Source organism: Tursiops truncatus, chromosome 4 (genome assembly GCF_011762595.2).
Source record: "Tursiops truncatus isolate mTurTru1 chromosome 4, mTurTru1.mat.Y, whole genome shotgun sequence".
Taxonomy (NCBI): domain Eukaryota; kingdom Metazoa; phylum Chordata; class Mammalia; order Artiodactyla; family Delphinidae; genus Tursiops; species Tursiops truncatus.
This window is the reverse complement of record NC_047037.1, coordinates 105,421,883-105,439,724: the sequence shown is the minus strand read 5'-3', so window position 1 is coordinate 105,439,724 and position 17,842 is coordinate 105,421,883. Positions and strand designations below refer to the sequence as shown.

At 33.8% G+C, this 17,842-nt stretch overlaps 1 protein-coding gene across 1 annotated transcript in view; it reads left to right on the top strand.

Moving 5' to 3' along the window:
• The window catches only part of CADM2 (cell adhesion molecule 2), a 240,398-nt gene that overhangs the window by 140,233 nt on the left and 82,323 nt on the right, over positions 1-17,842 (top strand). The window contains exon 5 of the mRNA XM_033855945.2: positions 515-605. Coding sequence (XP_033711836.1) covers positions 515-605 — 91 coding nt within the window. The remainder of the gene's footprint in view (positions 1-514; positions 606-17,842) is intronic.

The following is a 17,842-nucleotide window of genomic DNA, read 5'->3' as shown; positions in this document are numbered from 1 at the left end:
TGCTTTAAAGCAAACAGCATGTGCTAAATGCAGCATTACTGCATTTTCAAAAAGATTCTGCATAATGCTTGTGAGACAGTAGTTGATCTCAAGTTCTTTGTGGGTTCCTTATTGTGAGTCCCTGGTATTCCTGCAACAATGAAAGTGTTGTTATTCAAATGCACATAAACGTATTCAGTCCATAATAATAGTATGCATAGCCATCTATAAATAGGTGAAGAAACAATTGTATGAAATGCTTGATATTCCTCTGAACCACTTTTTGCAATTTCACTTTTAAATTCAGATTTCAGAAATAATACCACAGTGGTGCTCATAAGATATTCAGATATTTTTGTAAGCTTTTCCTGGACAGGATGGTAGCTTCTTAAAATTGCAGACCCTGTTTCACTAAATCTATATAAATATACACAATTGTATACATATATACAATTACAAGAAATGGCCTGAACATATATATAGTTTTATATGTGTGTAATGACCTTTTTTAATATTACTTTTTCTTTTCTCCTAGATACACCATCAGTTAAGATTATACCATCCACTCCTTTTCCACAAGAAGGACAGCCTTTAATTTTGACTTGTGAATCCAAAGGAAAACCACTGTAAGTGATTTAATGAGCAATACAATTTTTTACTTTTCTTGTATCCTGCTTTGATTGCAGTCTTTAACTGCAGAAATCCACTATTTTTGTCTTTTCTTGGTGGGCAAAGTGATCTCAGAACAGAAACCCCCCTGAACCATGTCTTCATTAAGTGTTTGTGGAAGATTGGTCTTGTATTTTGTCATCTAGTGAAGTTTCTGGGGAGGCTTCCAACTGTGATTTTTTTGTTCTTTTTCTTTCTTTCTTTCTTTCTTTTTCCTACTAAGATATTTCAACCTGAAAGGAGTATAGGCTTAATCAGTCACTGTTTTTACATCATCAGATTGTAGAAGTTACACATGCTGAACTTCTCTCATGAAAAACTTTGAAAATATTGAATCCTCAAAATATGCCCAAGTTTTAAAGTTACATGCGAAATCATTTTCCTAAGGGGGATCAAATCTACACCTCTAGTGTAGCCCCTGAGACATAATTTGTGAATGTGATATATTTGGAGGTAGTGTGAATGAAAAGGGTCACAGACTCCACATTTTCTATTATAAAGTGATTTCATTGTTAGAATAATGAGTTCTAACATCACTTCAACCCTAAAATTTTACTTTTTGACATTCATGTTTATAAACAGCTAACTCATAGAAAATCTATATTTAATAGAAAATTCAAATATGGAGTATCCAAATAAGGATTATTTCATTGGAAGTGATTTGATCTTTCTATAGTAGCATTCTACATGGAGCTGAAAGTCACTTATTTGATCTTTTTAGAAGCTTCCAATTGATTTGCATTCTGTTTAAATTTTAATGGGAGGCATTTAATTGTTCTCTATGCATAACTATATGGGATAGCTTTTGAGCAAATCAAATTTAATTACTAAAAAATTGTTTCTAATAACATTTGTTATTTAAGTGTAGATTTCATATTATCACATGAGGAATTTTTCTCTAGTAATTTTAATACAGAAGCCTGAAATTTCAACTTCCTTAATTGTATTGTCTTATACTTTTTAACACACTAATTGAACTCATACTTTCTTTATCACCGTATTGTTATTTTAGAACTGTTCTCTCTTCCAGTAATTATTTTCTAGAGATTTAAAATATACTGACTTAAAGAGCATTTTGTAAATTAATCTATTTTTTTCTATCTTTTAAGAAACATTTAAGGCATTTTAGACCTTGAAATGAGCAAATTTTTTCAAAGTAGCTTTACTACATATATCCTGTACAATTCACTTTTATAGTTCTTACCCTCTGATAAGTTTAAGTTGCTTATAGAAAACATTTTTCAACTGCAGTGCGCTATCAAAATGTGACAGTGCATTTCAGTACTACAGTTTCAACAGAGCTTTTGGCTGTAAGATCAGTACTTTAACTAAGAAAGAAGTGTAATAGACTCTAGTCAGCTTTAGACATACTTAAATCCAGTTTCTTTCCTCCCGATGTTGTGTATCTAATACCAGCGCTTCTTTCCTAACTTTCCCTTCCATTTCCACTCCTGTTCCCTTTGCTTATTATTTTCCAACTCTGTCTGTTCCTCTTTCCCCACCTCCCCACCCCCCCACCCCGCCCTTAGCTTCCATTTCTCCTTATAACCTCAGAGGTCAGTGTTTGGAGATATGATAAAGTATCAGGGAATAGCAAAGGATTTTTGCTTTTACCTTCTCTCCATAGTTCTGCCCCAAAGTACATATGTGTACAATTTACACATTTAAATGAGGTGAAGATGGGAAATATAATATATAGAATGCTTGGGAATAAATACATTCCAGCTCAAATAGCATCTAATTACCTATCAAAGATCTTCTCTTTGATTCCATATCCACTCTCACTATCCACATTTTTTTTTTTTTTTAGTGAGTACTTAGATTGTGATCTATGTAATTAGCTATTTAAGTAGTCCATTTCCCTCAGCTCAGATATGGTTGAATAGATATGCCTTATTGTGGTCTCTGTTTCAGTTACCTAGAAATAAACTTGGATATGCAATAATCCTCTGCACTGCCGATGAATGAAAAACACAATCTCTTATTTATTTATGTTATTTAAGAATACAAAGGTTCCAGAAGTTTAAGAAATAGAAAACGTCACCTTTCTCAGAAGGATCCTGATTAGTATCACTTTGCTATAGGTAATGGAAATAAAAAGGCTCCTTGTTTTACAGAAAGGAAAACTAAAGCTCAGTATTAACTGACTTTCCTTATTCATCCAGATTTAAAATGGATGAGTCAGGATGTAAACTTAGTTCAATCATTGCCCAAAGATTACATTCCTTCAGCTATTTTCTGCTACTTCAATTGCTGAGTCTAAATTGTCACCTATGTTGGCCAAAGTCACTTTTGAAAAATTAGGATGGGCCCTACAATAACGTGCAGCACTGAAATCGAAGCTCTGGATGCTTGAAGGTGAAGAACTGGCTAGTCTCAAGACACATTTTACTGCTGCTGTTCTCTTCTATCAGGCTTTCTGCTGTATTTGTGCCCTTTCTGGCAACTTGCCAAATTCCTACCAAGCTGACCACTTTTAGCATGAGTTTACAGCCATATAGAATATCCTCTAATTAGTATAGTATCCTCTGGCAATTCACTCATAAGCTCCAGAAGGGTTAAAATTATTATTTTCTATCTTTATCATTATAGATCATAATGTTATATTCTATGTGCTATGGTCCACAAGTAAATATACATTAACTTATTCTCTTGTATTCTCATTCCCAACTCTCTTTTTACCATTTTCTTTCCTTGTAGACCTCCAGGCCATTGACATTAAAGGTATAGCCAACTTCTTTGACTCATTTTTGCCTTTAGACCACTGCTTCTCTTATGCCCTTCCTAATTATCTTAAATCCACTCTTCTGCATTTTCAAAGTAACTATCATTTCCAATAAATGAAGACATTAACCTCTTTAAAGACAGTCTCAGTTCTAGCCTCTCTAGTTTATATTTGATCTCCAACAGTGCCAGTTGAGGCAGATAGGACAAATAAAACAAGGGAAGACTGAAAAGAAATCATTGGATTTTCCCAGAAGGAAATTTTACTGATCATAAAGAAAACAAGTCTCACTAGAGCAAAGAGAACAGAACACAAATTGAAATGGATTAATCAGGGAGTTAGTAAGTGGTGGGGAAGTAAAGAAAACAGGAAGGACACCCATTTCAGAAAATGAATCATGAAAAGTGGAAAAGGAATGAGAAAAGAAAGTTATGTCAAACAGAAGTTTTAAAACAAAAAATAGTAGAGAGGCTGTCCATATTTTAAGATAGGATCAAAAAAGCCTGTAAAGAGTGGGAGTAAAAATGAAGTATGTGATATCACATTTACCCAACAGGTAGGTTCAAATTTCCTATTTTACTCTGGTAATCACCGTCAAAGTTCTCCATTATTTTGCTGCTATTACACCTGATTCCCCATTTTGTTATTTTGGAATCACGGAGAAGCAATACTGTCTTAGCTTCTAATTGACTCCTGAAACACCTGATTTCTATTATCCTTACCAATTACCCGAGCCCCCTTTGATGAGCAGGTGAGAATCAGAAGTGGATAACAGGTATATGATTTCTTTACATTTTGTAGCTGACATATCATTTCCTTAATCCGTGATCAAATATTGTTTTTTTAAAAATGTTTGACCAATATATGATTTCCTAAAGTATGAGTTATCCACAGTTATTAGGCAAGTTAATAGTAGAAAAAAATAGCACCACTATCTTTTGTATAAATCACAAAGTGATGGTGTGACTCAACTCATACTGAGACTCATGTTCCTAACCTGGCCTCCGATATGCTAACATTGTTTTTCTTGTTCTAAATGTGAGGGCCACAGTGACTGTTTATAAACAATCATGCCTTATTTGCCTGCTTTGGATTGAAGCCTTTTGCTGTTTTCCTGTGGAACAGCTGCATAGCTTGGGCCAGGACCAAATTGTTCCACTTGACATTACTATAGAGGCATTCTATTCTTTCCTTAAAAGAGAGATTACTGTACATGTCTGTCTATTGTTTTAATTTTAGTTTAAAGTGAGGACCAAGCTAATGCCAGCCACTTTTCTTTAAAGTTCCCAGAATTTTTGCAACCTTCTTTCTTTGGCTGAATTTCCAGACAGCTTTCAGGCAGCAGCATTCTCCGCTTATAGAAGTAGAGGGGGAAAAAAGCTGTTATATTACATTAATGTTATGACCTTAAAAGGTGTGGGATTGCCCCCCACATGCTATAGCTAAAGAATCATCATTCATTTTAATCAAATATTTAACACTTTGTAAATTTACTTCACAAAAGCAATGTGACATTTTCAGTCAAATAAATGTATATTTGGTATTTATTCTATAAAAGAAAATAATTATAGTCATTGATAATTTTTTCTGTATACCTGGCATTATGTTTATGTTGTAGTTATTATTTTACCTCTGGTAACCACACTTTTTCTTATGAATTTGGTATGAATCTAGTATACATAATTGCATTGCACATAACATCGCTATTCTGAATAAGAAGAAAGATTTTAATCTTTAGGAAAACAGATCACATATCATATAATAACTAGTGAGGTGTTTTAGAGGAACACTTACACATCCATTTTCAAAATGATCTAGAATTTAAGAAGAAATCTGATAAAAACACACTGATGCATTTTCCTATTAGCATAATAGAGATTAAAAAATGAGATGCAAATGAAGGCAAAACAGTTTTCTCAGCCTAATATGTACCTTTTTACAAATCACAGGTTATTTACTAATTGTCATATAATCCAATCACAGCCAGAAGAAATGACAAAACAAACAGGAGTTAAAGAAGGCAAGTAATCCAGAGTGAAATGTCTTAGCCCAAAACAGAGGAAAATATGAATTTGTCAACGGAAAAACAGTGCAGAAGGCTGCAAATAATAAAATAGTTTATTTGGGCTCTGAAGAATTGCAATTCAGGAGACACAGATTCTGGTTAAACCAAAAGAGTGTTCAAGGGAAGAGAAAGAGTCAGGGGCTTATAAAGACAAAAAGCCACAAGGCTGTTAAAAGTTGCCTAGTGAGAATTGTGATTGACGTGAATCAGGAAATATTTGTCCTTGAGGAATCCTGTGTTATTTTAAGGTAGTCCAGAAAGTAGACAGGCTGCCACAAGTTATTTTAGGGTATGGGCCCAATAATTATCTTGAGTTTCTGGCAGATGATCTAGATGTCTTAAGTAGGACAATAAGAGATCAAAAGGTTAGATTCTATTCAGGCTGAGATGGGCATAAGTCATACTTTGTAATAGCCTCCTGGCTCCATTTTAGGGAACTCTCTTAGCAATATAGACTCCATTTTGATTTTCCTTTCACAAATTTTGGGAAAAAGAATATGATCTACAATGATGGCAATTTTATATGATTTGACTTAATGCCTAGTAGATGTTAATTACACAGTATTTGTCTCTCTCCTGCCATCTGCGCTATAGAAAGTCATCTAATTAATCGTCAAGGTCTGTGTTTATGTTCAGATATACTATCTAAGCTGTCATGCTCTGGGGCAGAAAAAGCTGTGTGGTGCAGTAGAAAGAGAAATAAAAGTAGCTTTGAATTATAAATCCGTAGATATCTGTGGCCTGAGTGGTCTTGAGTAAGTCACGTAACCACACCAAAATGTTTTTTTAATTAATAAACTTTATTTTTTAGAGAGCTTTAGGTTCACAGTGAAATTGAGTGGAAAGTACAGGGTTCCCATATACCCTTCGTTCCTACTCATGTCCAACATCCCCCACTATTGACGTCCCTCACAGCAGTGGTATATTCATTACAATGAACCTATACGGACCTATCATTTTCACCCCAAAGCCCACAGTTTACCAGTGTTAAGTATACCAAGTATATTTTATTCTCTAAAATTAGAAAATAAAACCTAGTAAACAAATTGTTTTAAATATTAATGAAAATATATATGCAATTTCTGCCTCCAAGTAATTTCATAATAAATAATAGCCATGAGGATAAGTTATTATTTTGTCAAAAAATTACATACAGTGTGTCTCACCAAGTTTTAAACTCAGAAGTCTTAATTATTTAATACACATGCTGATATTGGGCTACTATGGCAACGCTGGGAACTGAGTTACTATCTCAGATTTCTTCCATGGCTCTGAAATTCAAGGTTCTAAGCAGAATAAACACATTCTAGGACAATGGTTTGTGACTTTCCGAAGCATGTTTGAACAGCAAAGGAATCCAAACTAAAGTCATGGCAAAACTGGCAGGGCAACATGGCTATTTTTGTTGAGGTTAAATAGTAATAATGAGCTGTAGAGAAGAGGGACAGAGGCATGAACCCTTGTCAGGGGGTAAAATGTAATATAGCTAGAAGTGGAAAAGTTCTGAGACATAGGAATAGCCCCTCCATACTGTTAAGGTAGAAAAAAAATTTAGAACAATTGGAAGGACTGGAAGGGGTAGAGAATGAGTTCTTGTTCTACAAATGTGGAAAAGGCAACATTGTAAAGGAGTTCAGCTGGGATGAAATAGAGATTAACCAGGTAGCTAGTTTTGACAGAAAGCCAAAGCAAGACCTCTAGAGAAACCAGAACTAAGTGAATAGCATGGTTCATGAGTGGTTGAGAATCCAGAGTCTGTGATGTATAAGGCCTCATTTTGGCATAGGTTTCAAGTTCACTCATGCTAGTCTTATTTTAACCGCACAACTATCCTGTTGTAAAAGGTTTACAAAGACTCTTATAATTGTTTTCATTTTGTAGATAAGGACAGTAAGTCTTGTGGAGGTCATATGACCTTTTCTAGTCACTCAGTTAATAAATGGTAGATTACAAAGACACTTTTTAAAAATTTTAACAACTCTGATGGTTATGTTTCCTTATTTACATAGTGTTTTTAGTTCTCCTATCATATTGACTTTTCACAATAACCCAGAGAAGTTGGCAAGAATGAGAAAATACTTATAAACTTTTAGGAATGCCCATATTTTAACTAAATAATTATAAAAGGTTATCAGTTATGAATCAAACCTGTATTAGCATACCTAAATAGTATCTAAAGAATTTCTAAATATATCTAAATAGTTCTGATTATTAAATATATTTGTTTTTAAAAAGCTAATTATATTATATTCTTAATTTGATATGTTTGAGAAGATTAAGACTGCGGGTTATAACTACAAAGCAATACCTGCAAACGTAATACCAATGTAATGAAATACAATGCACAGCCTTAGAGGGTAAATAGAATAAGCAGGAAGTTCAAAGTGAACACTCCCCCAAAGTATGTCTTTCTTGCTAAATACTATGTTTAATATGTCACCAAAAAAATTGGTGGAATAAACATAATGAGGGGACAGACCTACTATATACATACTCCCACAAAGTCAGTCCTTGGATGATAAAAGTTACAGAGCATTTAGATTTTTTCCCCCCTTGTGTTCTGATCTCTAGAGAGATATAAAGTTGTCTCAATTAATTAATTAAAGGCATTGTAGTCAGTTTTTTCTAAAGTGTTTTCAAAGGAATAATATTGGGAAATTCGCTCCAAGTTTTCATAATTAAAAAAATATATCCATGTGCTGTCCTTTTCATACAAGTTTCTCTTCTGAGGCCCATATGGTCTTTTGCTTCCATCTCATGGCTTCAAGATTTAATCCCATGTTGACTTTCTGGAAACACACAAGTGGTTATCTTGGAAATGAGACCGAATATATTTGGTTTTGTTTTTGAAACAAGAAGCTGACTCTCGGTAATCTCCACTGCTGTTATTTAGGCTGGGCATCTGTGGTGTGTTGGGCACTCAATCATTTTCAGTTAAATGTGCCTATGTCTTGTGAAAGTCCCATAAGAGCTTGCAGAATCATGATTATAGATCCAAAGGGGAAATGTGCTTCTTGAACATTTCCAGGTAAGCAATTTTCTTGCAACAAAACCCCAATTATTTTGTAAATGTTCAGTGGGAAACTCTAACACTAAAATGTCTCAATATGTTTAAGACATTGTGGAGTGATAATGTCATATCCTTGATTAGATTTTAAGATGTGTATATTGGGCTCATGGATTTTAAAATCTCTGTTTCTTTTTAATATATTAATTATGAGATTACATCTAAGCATTTTACTCTTTATTTAAAGATCTGTAAACATTCATTTGTGTTTATATAAAAACAGTCATCAAAATGGTAATTGTAGGAAATGTGCAGAAACAAAAATCACTCTTAACATGTAAAAGAGCTGAAATATCATACTTCATCCTTGATTAAAGAACATGTTAACTTATTGCTCAACAAGTGCCATTCAGTAAGATTTGTTTTTTCTCTTTGCAATTTTTTTCCATAATACATGTCCTAACGTTAGAGATAGTATCCTTCTGGTGATCACCATTCAACTTACTGAGAAGTGTGTCATTTTGTGCTTGTGGTAAATAATTTGATTATCATTTTTGCAAATATATGGAGAGAACAAACTGTGAAAAAATAAAATTCAGAATCACTGGAGATATTTAGTATTATTTCAATTAATGGTGAAACTGAGAAAATTTTTGTACCTTGGAAAGCCATTTATTCAAACAATCTAAAGAAATTTTCTTGCATTATATGTGTTTTTACAAAGTGTGGTATATATTGATTCACTTTTCTAGATATAACCTCAATCATACAGGAACCCCTAAACTTCAAAGTTTGAAAAAAATTTAAACAGCAGTGTCCCAAGTTGTAGAAAATATGAACATTTACAAATGTTTCCAGTTAGAATTAGTAGAATATGTCAGTGATTGTTGATGGCCTTAAAGCCCAACTCTTTCAAATTCAAAGTACTGGAAACATCTGGGATGCTTCAAGGAAAGGAGAAAGAAGAGAGAGACAGAGAAAATAAAAAAGACAGGAGAAAAGAACAGCAACTCTTGTGACTTGTGACCAGCAGATTTCTCTAGAATGGTGAGCTGTGATGGATTTCAGCACCCCCACTCAAAATTACAAGTATAGAGATGAATATAGTGAGGTGACCATCAAGAAGCAAGATTAAGGGCTTCCCTGGCGGCACAGTGGTTGAGAGTCCTCCTGCCAATGCAGGAGACACGGGTTCGTGCCCCGGTCCGGGAAGATCCCACATGCCGCGGAGCGGCTGGGCCCGTGAGCCATGGCCACTAGGCCTGTGCGTCCGGAACCTGTGCTCCGCAGCGGGAGAGGCCACAACAGTGAGAGGTCCACGTACCGCATTAAAAAAAAAAAAAAAAAAAAGCAAGATTAAAAGTATAATAGCTTTCCAGTATAGGGACAAAAAGACCTAGAGGCCACAGGAGCTCTCACTGTGGGTCACAAATGCAGTGTTTTTCAAATAGCTGGTTGTGGCTTTTAATGAGTCATCAGATTAATTTGAAAAACCGTTTTTAAAAAACAAAAATAAAATGGAAAAATAATAGAATAAGAAAGGAAGGAAGAAAAAGAAAGAAGATGTTACAGTACATTAGAAAGAGCAAGTTTTTTTCCTGTGTGTATATGTTTGTGCGTTGTGTAAAGCTGTAAAATATATCTTTTCCTGTAGGTCGCATTTCAAAAGATTTGAAAATTGTTACATTAACACCAACTGTGGTGAAGCTGGATCTTGGGGACATTCAGGAAAAGAACATGCTAAATCCTAATCACTTCAGTTTCTCTAAAACTGTCACTACACAAAAATGTATGTTCAAACTGAGGAGATCTTAGCTCCAAAAAAAACAGTTGAATGGCACTAAGTATGTTCTGTTTAATAATGCAGAAAAGTTTGATCCTTTGAGAAGGATTTCATCCAAATGATTAAAATATACTTGCAAATGTTTTAATCTTAAATTTCAATTATCTTCAGCATTTACTTACATGAAGCATTTAATTCCCCAGCTACCAGATAAATGACGTGCACTTTACTTTTACTTTTCCAAGACCATTGGTTTTAATATTAGAAAAGAAGGAAGTCGTGGAACAGAAACAGTTCTATAATGGTGACACAGTGTTTAACATAAGTATTAGATCTTATAAGGTTAGTTAGCACAATTTTATAGTAGTGAAAGTAATGGATTGTAAAGTAACTCTTATATGGAGAATAGGACCCTGTCATTGCAATGTGCCCTTGAACTGAATGGTTTTCAGGCATCTGACTGATTAGGATGCTTGCAGATACATTTTATATGGTATCAAATTGTCCTTATAATGTACACAGGTTGATAAGGTGGAAATTCTGAGAAACTCAGACTCATAAGTTATTGATTTGAAAAACATGAAAATGTTCCAAAGTCTATCTTAGTCAAAGGAGGTTTCAAGGAGTCCCTAAGTTTCAAAGAAATTGAAAACAATATTTTCTTAAGACATTATTTTTTAAAATATCATAGAGATTTTGAGGTTAATGTACATACAAAGAGGGAATTATTATTGCTTGGATGAGGGAATGAATGTTTACTTAAGATTTCTTGATCTTTTAACCAGGAGTTAATATTCCGTGTTTACCAAAGGGAAAAAAAATGTTAAGTGTAGATAAGACATGGGTAATTGTTTTGCTTTAGCACAAAGTCCTTGAGAGATTAGCTTAAGCATTTGTCACAATCTTGAATATTTTTTCTTCAGTGCTAAAATCTGTCACTCCTTCAGGATCATAGCAATCTTATTTTTTCTGGGGATAATCTTTTATTTCTTGTGCCACAAAGCATCTGGAATTATACAGTTTGTAGTATGAATGTTTTGTTTTCCAAAAATGTTAAAATAATTATCAATGAACACTACCTTATCAGTAAAAAGTGGTCCAGGATTTCACAGGTACTCTAAAAGGTGCCATTATTTTCAAGTCTCTAAAGGCACTTACCTCTTGCATATAGTTTATTTTCTATTTCTACTACAAGTTTCTAAACTTGTAGGCAAGACGTACCTTAAAAAGTCAGAATCAAGTAGCATATGCTCAGATTAATCAGGGTAGAAGAAATCCATTTCTCATTTTCTATTGAGATTTTAAATCTAATGATGAAGTTAACATTGATTTTATTGTCCCATCTGAATCTAATCTTTAATGTAATGAGACTCCTCCTACTTGACACTATACTAGTGCAATAGTTGATTTCAGGATTTTACCTGAGTAGATAAATTCAGAATCAGACTTTCATCTTGCAATTTAATGGAATAGGTAGGCTTGATTTCCCGCTTCAAACTGACTTCATTTATCACTGCATTAAACACCTTTGACCCTATCAGGCAGAAGTACTGATGGTGATATTTGAGTAGGGGCTTTCATTGTTGAGACTTTCAACAGGAATCACTGGGATTCTCAAACTGCAAATAGAAGGGAAAAAATCATTGCTTTTCATAAAAAGAATTTTTCAAGTATAGGAAATATCTTATCTATTCTGAGCAAAGACTAACCCTTAAGAATTATGTGGATATAGCAAGAGACTGAAGAACACGTCCAGAAACCACTAAAATCAGAAGGGAGTGGAGACCAATGAGGAAAAAAAGCTAAGGAACTATTTCACTCTTTCTCTCTCTCTTACACACACAAATACACAAAGACATATTTATTAAATGAAATACAAATAACTGCAACAGGCTAGAAACACAGTGGAAAATTATATACATTAAAGAGTAGTTAAATTTTCTTCACCTGCATAATTTCTTCAAGTCTTCTTTTCCTTTTTTTCCCTCTTCGCTTACTGTATTATTCCAGCCCTAAATATTTGAAATATCAGGACAGAGCCAACTTCATAAATGATGATACCAGCTGTATCAAAATACAGATTATGCAAAAATAATTATTCTAAATATTGTGTTAAAGAGCTATAGGGGGCAGAAATGTGTACATATAATCATATATTTTAAACATTTATGAAAATACATGGGGCACATTTCCACATATCAGAAAAGCAAAACTTTTGTTTTTTGGCCGCATTGGGTCTTCGTTGTTGCGTGTGGGCTTTCTCTAGTTGCGGCAAGCGAGGGCTACTCTTCATTGCGGTGGCTTCTCTTGTTGCAGAGCACAGGCTTTAGGCACGCGGGCTTCAGTAATTGTGGCATGCGGGCTCAGTAATTGGGGCTCGCGGGCTCAATAGTTGTGACGCACAGGCTTAGTTGCTCTGCAGAAAATGGGATCTTCCCAGACCAGGGATTGAACCCCTGTCCCCTGCATTGGCAGGCAGATTCTTAACCACTGCGCCACCAGGGAAGCCCCGAGATGTATTTCTTTATTTTCTTCTAGCACTTGAATTTAGAGTTTCTTAAACTGAAATCATCAACTTTTCCTTTCCACTGTATCTCAGTTTGTTTCCACCCTGGTTTATGTTTTGTTTGTTTGTCATTTGGTTGGTCTTGCATTGTTATTTTTTCCTATTCAGGACTAAGATTGTGTTCATACAGACTAGACTCCATAAGGAGAGTTTCTCCTCTGTTTTCACTAACACCATACATTTTCTATCTCCAAAAAGTTATGTTTACTTTCCCAAGAGCTCTTCTATTATATTCTATTATTCTGTGCTTGCCTTTATTATTACTCCAACTTCATGTAAATCTTTGTTTTCTCTCTTCAGAACTCTATATATGGTCTCTTCATTGAATTTTTCTTTTTCAGGTATTTCACATTGGTATACTTAAAGGAAACTCTGCTCAGAAATATTTACTTCTCAAAAGAGTTAGTAAAGCATTTTTATTTTTCAGGAAAGTCTGGATTTTTCCACCTGATACTCAAGGCCAGGGTTGAGTGCCAGGCTAAAAAACGTACAGGTTTAAATGTACAGGTTTTTGTTTTTACCCCCCACCTCTCTATTCCAAACTTTTTCATTTCTTTGCTTTTGTTCATCCTCCTCTTTATGACCAGAATGTTCCCTACCATATTTCATTCTGTATTCCATATTAACGGCATCATCAGTCTTCTGGTCTAATAGTAAAATAATACTTTTTCATGTTCAGCTTCATGTCCTAAAAACTTTGTCTCGGGGGCTTCCCCAGTGGCGCAGTGGTTGAGAGTCCGCCTGCTGAGGCAGGGGGCACGGGTTCGTGTCCTGGTCTGGGAAGATCCCACATGCTGCGGCGCGGCTGGGCCCGTGAGCCACGGCCGCTGAGCCTGCGCGTCCAGAGCCTGTGCTCCACAATGGGAGAGGCCACAACAGTGAGAGGCCCGCCTACTGCAAAAAAAAAAAAAAAAAAACTTTGTCTCGGACTAAGCTTCTTATGAGCATATTTGGTCCTGTTCCTTAATATCAACTTACATCTTGGCTTTTGATTTTATTACCCCCAGCTCAGTTATCACATCAAATACTTTTAACTTTGCCCTTTCCTAATTTGTTATCTTAGTCAATAACACTATCACCTAGTAACCTTATACTCTTCCAGGCATTCACCATGTTTAAATTCATCTATTCAACAATATGGCCTCTGGAAGGCAAGCATCCTAACCAGGATTCTGACTCCTCTTGAGCTGTCATCTTCCATTTCTACCGCTCAAAATCCTGCCATAATTAGAGAGATGAGTCAAAAGTTATATCTTTCATAAAGCCTGTTGCAATGTTCCTAATGCAGATATGATGAATCTTTATGATTTTTTATAACTCATTTATGCCACTTACCATATCCTGCCAAATGTTATATTTGATTAGACATATTTTATGTAAACTATTAAAGTATAATATCTCAGAGAACAGATATTATTTTAGTTTTCCTATGTCCCTCATAATTCTTGGTTCAAAACTTGCACTGATTTGTTTATAGATACTTGTTAGATAATAATTGTGTAACCTTATGAAGTATCTAGTCAAGAATATATAGGTATACTTTAATTAACAGCAACAACAAAAATGTTCATTGATCTCTTACCTGTCTTAAGATGTAAGTGTAAGAGTAGGACATTTTCTGGTAATTAAACCCATCGAGACTCATTGAAGATTACTCTACTATAAAATGTTTCTGAAGTTTTGTTTTCCCTTAAGCAAAACTATACGTATAAAGACAGACACATAAATGTTTCATTGATTATGTTTTAAAACAAACTTCAATTGTGATAAGTAAAACATTCAAAGTTAACTTGGCTAATAGTAAAAGTTATTTGATGTTTTAAGAATTGCTGCCATGAAAAGTATAAAATCAATATCAGAATAAAAGGAAAACAAATTTCATTATAATTAAGTTACACAACAATCAAATCTGAGGAAAAATCACAGTTTGTATGTATTCTCCAAGGGCCTAGATCAATATTTTTACAATAATTAAGAATATACCTTTCAATATATATAGAAAGTTACTTACAAACTATGTTCAGAAACATCTCGTTTGATCCTCAATAACAAAATAATCCTTTATGTATCTTTAAATTTGAAATGATCAACATAATAAATAACTCCACAAGTAATCCCTTTCAGTCTCTTTCTGCTTATCTACCATATCCTTTGCTTCCAACTGAGACTCATTACAAAATTATGTTTTGAATTGGTTTCACGGCTTTGAGAAAGGCTACTCTTTGAACTTCCTTTGTATTTGTGTTTAAATTTTAAAAAAGGAGCAAGCAACCCCAGCTTCTGTTTTCCTGTTTTCCTTTTTTCTTCTTCCTCACTTGATTGACAAAGTTTGGACTGTGGTTTATGGATACAATATCCATCTACCCAATGGAGATTGCCTAGGCTAGATTTCTCTCAGAATCCTCCCTATGTGAACCCAATAAAACTAAAATTCTGCACTTGAAACCAATTTCAAACCCACTTTTCAATTAATTTTCATTTAAGTTCTCTCCCTCCATTTCTCTAAACATTTGATAGCATGAATGCTGAGGTTTTATATACAGACTCTGCAGTATAATTTCTTGATTTAAAAGTTTGCTTAAAGCAGAAAAAGGAATCAAGATGTTTACATAACTCCCACCACCTTCTTTCACTTTAGAGTAAAAATATTATAAGAAATAAAGGGGAATTAGGCTTTAAAAAATCTCCTGAGTATTGAAGCTTCAATCACATCTACTGCCACCCATGGAATTTCTAAACTGAAATAAATGCAGTAGTCATCTTCATGTGCCATATAAGGCCCCAAGTTATTAAATATAAGTTCATGCTTTGTCTTATATTAAAGGAAATGTAAGATATATGTAATTGTAGTATGCAATTTCTTTCTTTTTCCTTTGAGCCAGAACAAGATGTTTACTTGAATGCTATTACAGTGACTTATTTTTTTTCTTTTATCTAGAAAAAGTAACTTAATTTTCACAGGATTAATTTTAGAATTAGAACCCAACATGTACTGTGCTTATTGAAGGAAAAGACATTGCAGAACTCAAGGAGGATATAGCCATTTGGGAAAAGGAAGATACTGGAGAGTGTATCCATTCCAAAATTTGGAAGACCTTTTACTCTTGTCCACTTTGTAAGGATACTAGGAGAATTCTTTCCTTAGGAGATCTGTATTGTGGGACTGATATTTCTATAACTAAACTGCTGCTTGTTTATTCTTCTCAAGCATGAGCCTAAAAGGGAAAATGGGAACTATGAAGGCAAAGCTCACCAATAGTCTCATCAATAGGTATTCTCATCAATACCTAGGGAGTGAATGATTCCATATACAGTTGGAAGAATTAGAGGGATTATTACTGTGTCATAACTTTACAGAATAAATGCCCTAATGACTAACTCAGGAGTTTCAGTGGATATTAGTAATTATGTTTATATCTAGTTCAAATATTAAATAAACTGGTAGTCTGAGAAAGTTGTGGCAATTCTTTCCAACACTAATTTATAAATAAGGAATTGTTAAAGATATCAGAGATTCTCCTATTACATATGTACAAAACAGTGAGTCAATAAAAGTTTTTTAAAAGTCTGTTAAGATAAAAACAACTTCACCAAGACGTTAGAATACAAGAGAATAAATATACAAGCATATCTGGTTCCTTTTTTCACTTTTATTTTCTTGTTGTTTTTTGCTTACCCTAGGAAGAAACTGCTACACAAATATTTTTAGGTACCTAAGAAAACAAAACATCTTTTTCAGCCTTATAGATTTGGTAACAAACATAAATTCAATTTCATCTCATTCAGAAGATTTTCTAATTTTAGTTGAAAATTAATTGCTTTGAAAGGGGCAACTCTCTGGATTGGCTATCTTAATATTCTTGCTGTAGAGTTATACAGTATTATCTCATGCCTGATGCTGTGTCACTGTCCTCTAATTCCTGGTGTCTGGCTCCTACTCTTTTTCAGCCTTATCACGTAGAAACTGTAGACTGGAACCACTTTTTAAATGATCTCCTTTGGTTGCCTGAATAGCAGGGAAGATTTTTATTCATTTGCAGCAAGAAACTCAATCATTCTAGGTTCCAATTAGAGAAAGCCTAGGGGCCCTCTTTATTAAGATGAAACACAAATTGTATCAAGACTTGCTAAACCAGTTAATATTTTTATGGTTAAGCTTATTTTATTAAGAAGCTTGAACATTTTAAGTACTAATTGGAATATGTGTAGGCTATCTTTAATCGATGTGTAAACTCTAACCTCCATTTTGTTAAAATTGCATCTTATGGTGCTAACATTTTTTGCCACCTTGAAGATTTATCATTCAGAGTACAATCAAGAATGCTTCAATGTTCGGTGTCAGGAGTGACTTATACTGCTGTAATCTCCTGTTAACCATTTCATTTTTGCAGGTGTTTGTTCATTATTTCCTAAAAGAGAGAATTATTATTTTAGAAAAAAGTTTTTTAAATACTGGCAACTTGAATAATTTTTCTAGATATTTAACTTCATTTCTATACACAAAATTTTAAATATATATCTAAATTTAATTACATATTTACAGAGCCATGTGCTTTAAGATATGACTTAAATTTTATGAACACTAACAGAGAAAAAATTGACAGTTTAGATTTGGGGAGTATAATTTTATGTATGGAAATGTATAGATATTTGCATATAATTATATCTGTGTGTTTAAATTCCAACTTATATATGAAGAAATATTGCCTCTTAATATAATAAAATACTTCTATTAAGCAGTATTTTAAGGATGAATTTTCTGAAATTCAAATTATCCTTAATGTAACTGTTATCTTAATGTTGGCCTTATGTGGCTTTGTAGAAAGGATGCAATTTCTAATTATTTCACTTACATGTAGTTAATCATAGTTTTATTGTGCCTGCTTTTTTCTTTAAAGAATTTTAAGGATGTCTATGGTCCAAGATTATCCAGTCTATCAGTTTTAAAATAAGAATTAGTAAATTCAAATAACAACAAGCAAATGAAGAATATATGAAGAAAGTTGAGAAGTATTAATGGTTTGACTTTTATTAAAGATGCTATCAGA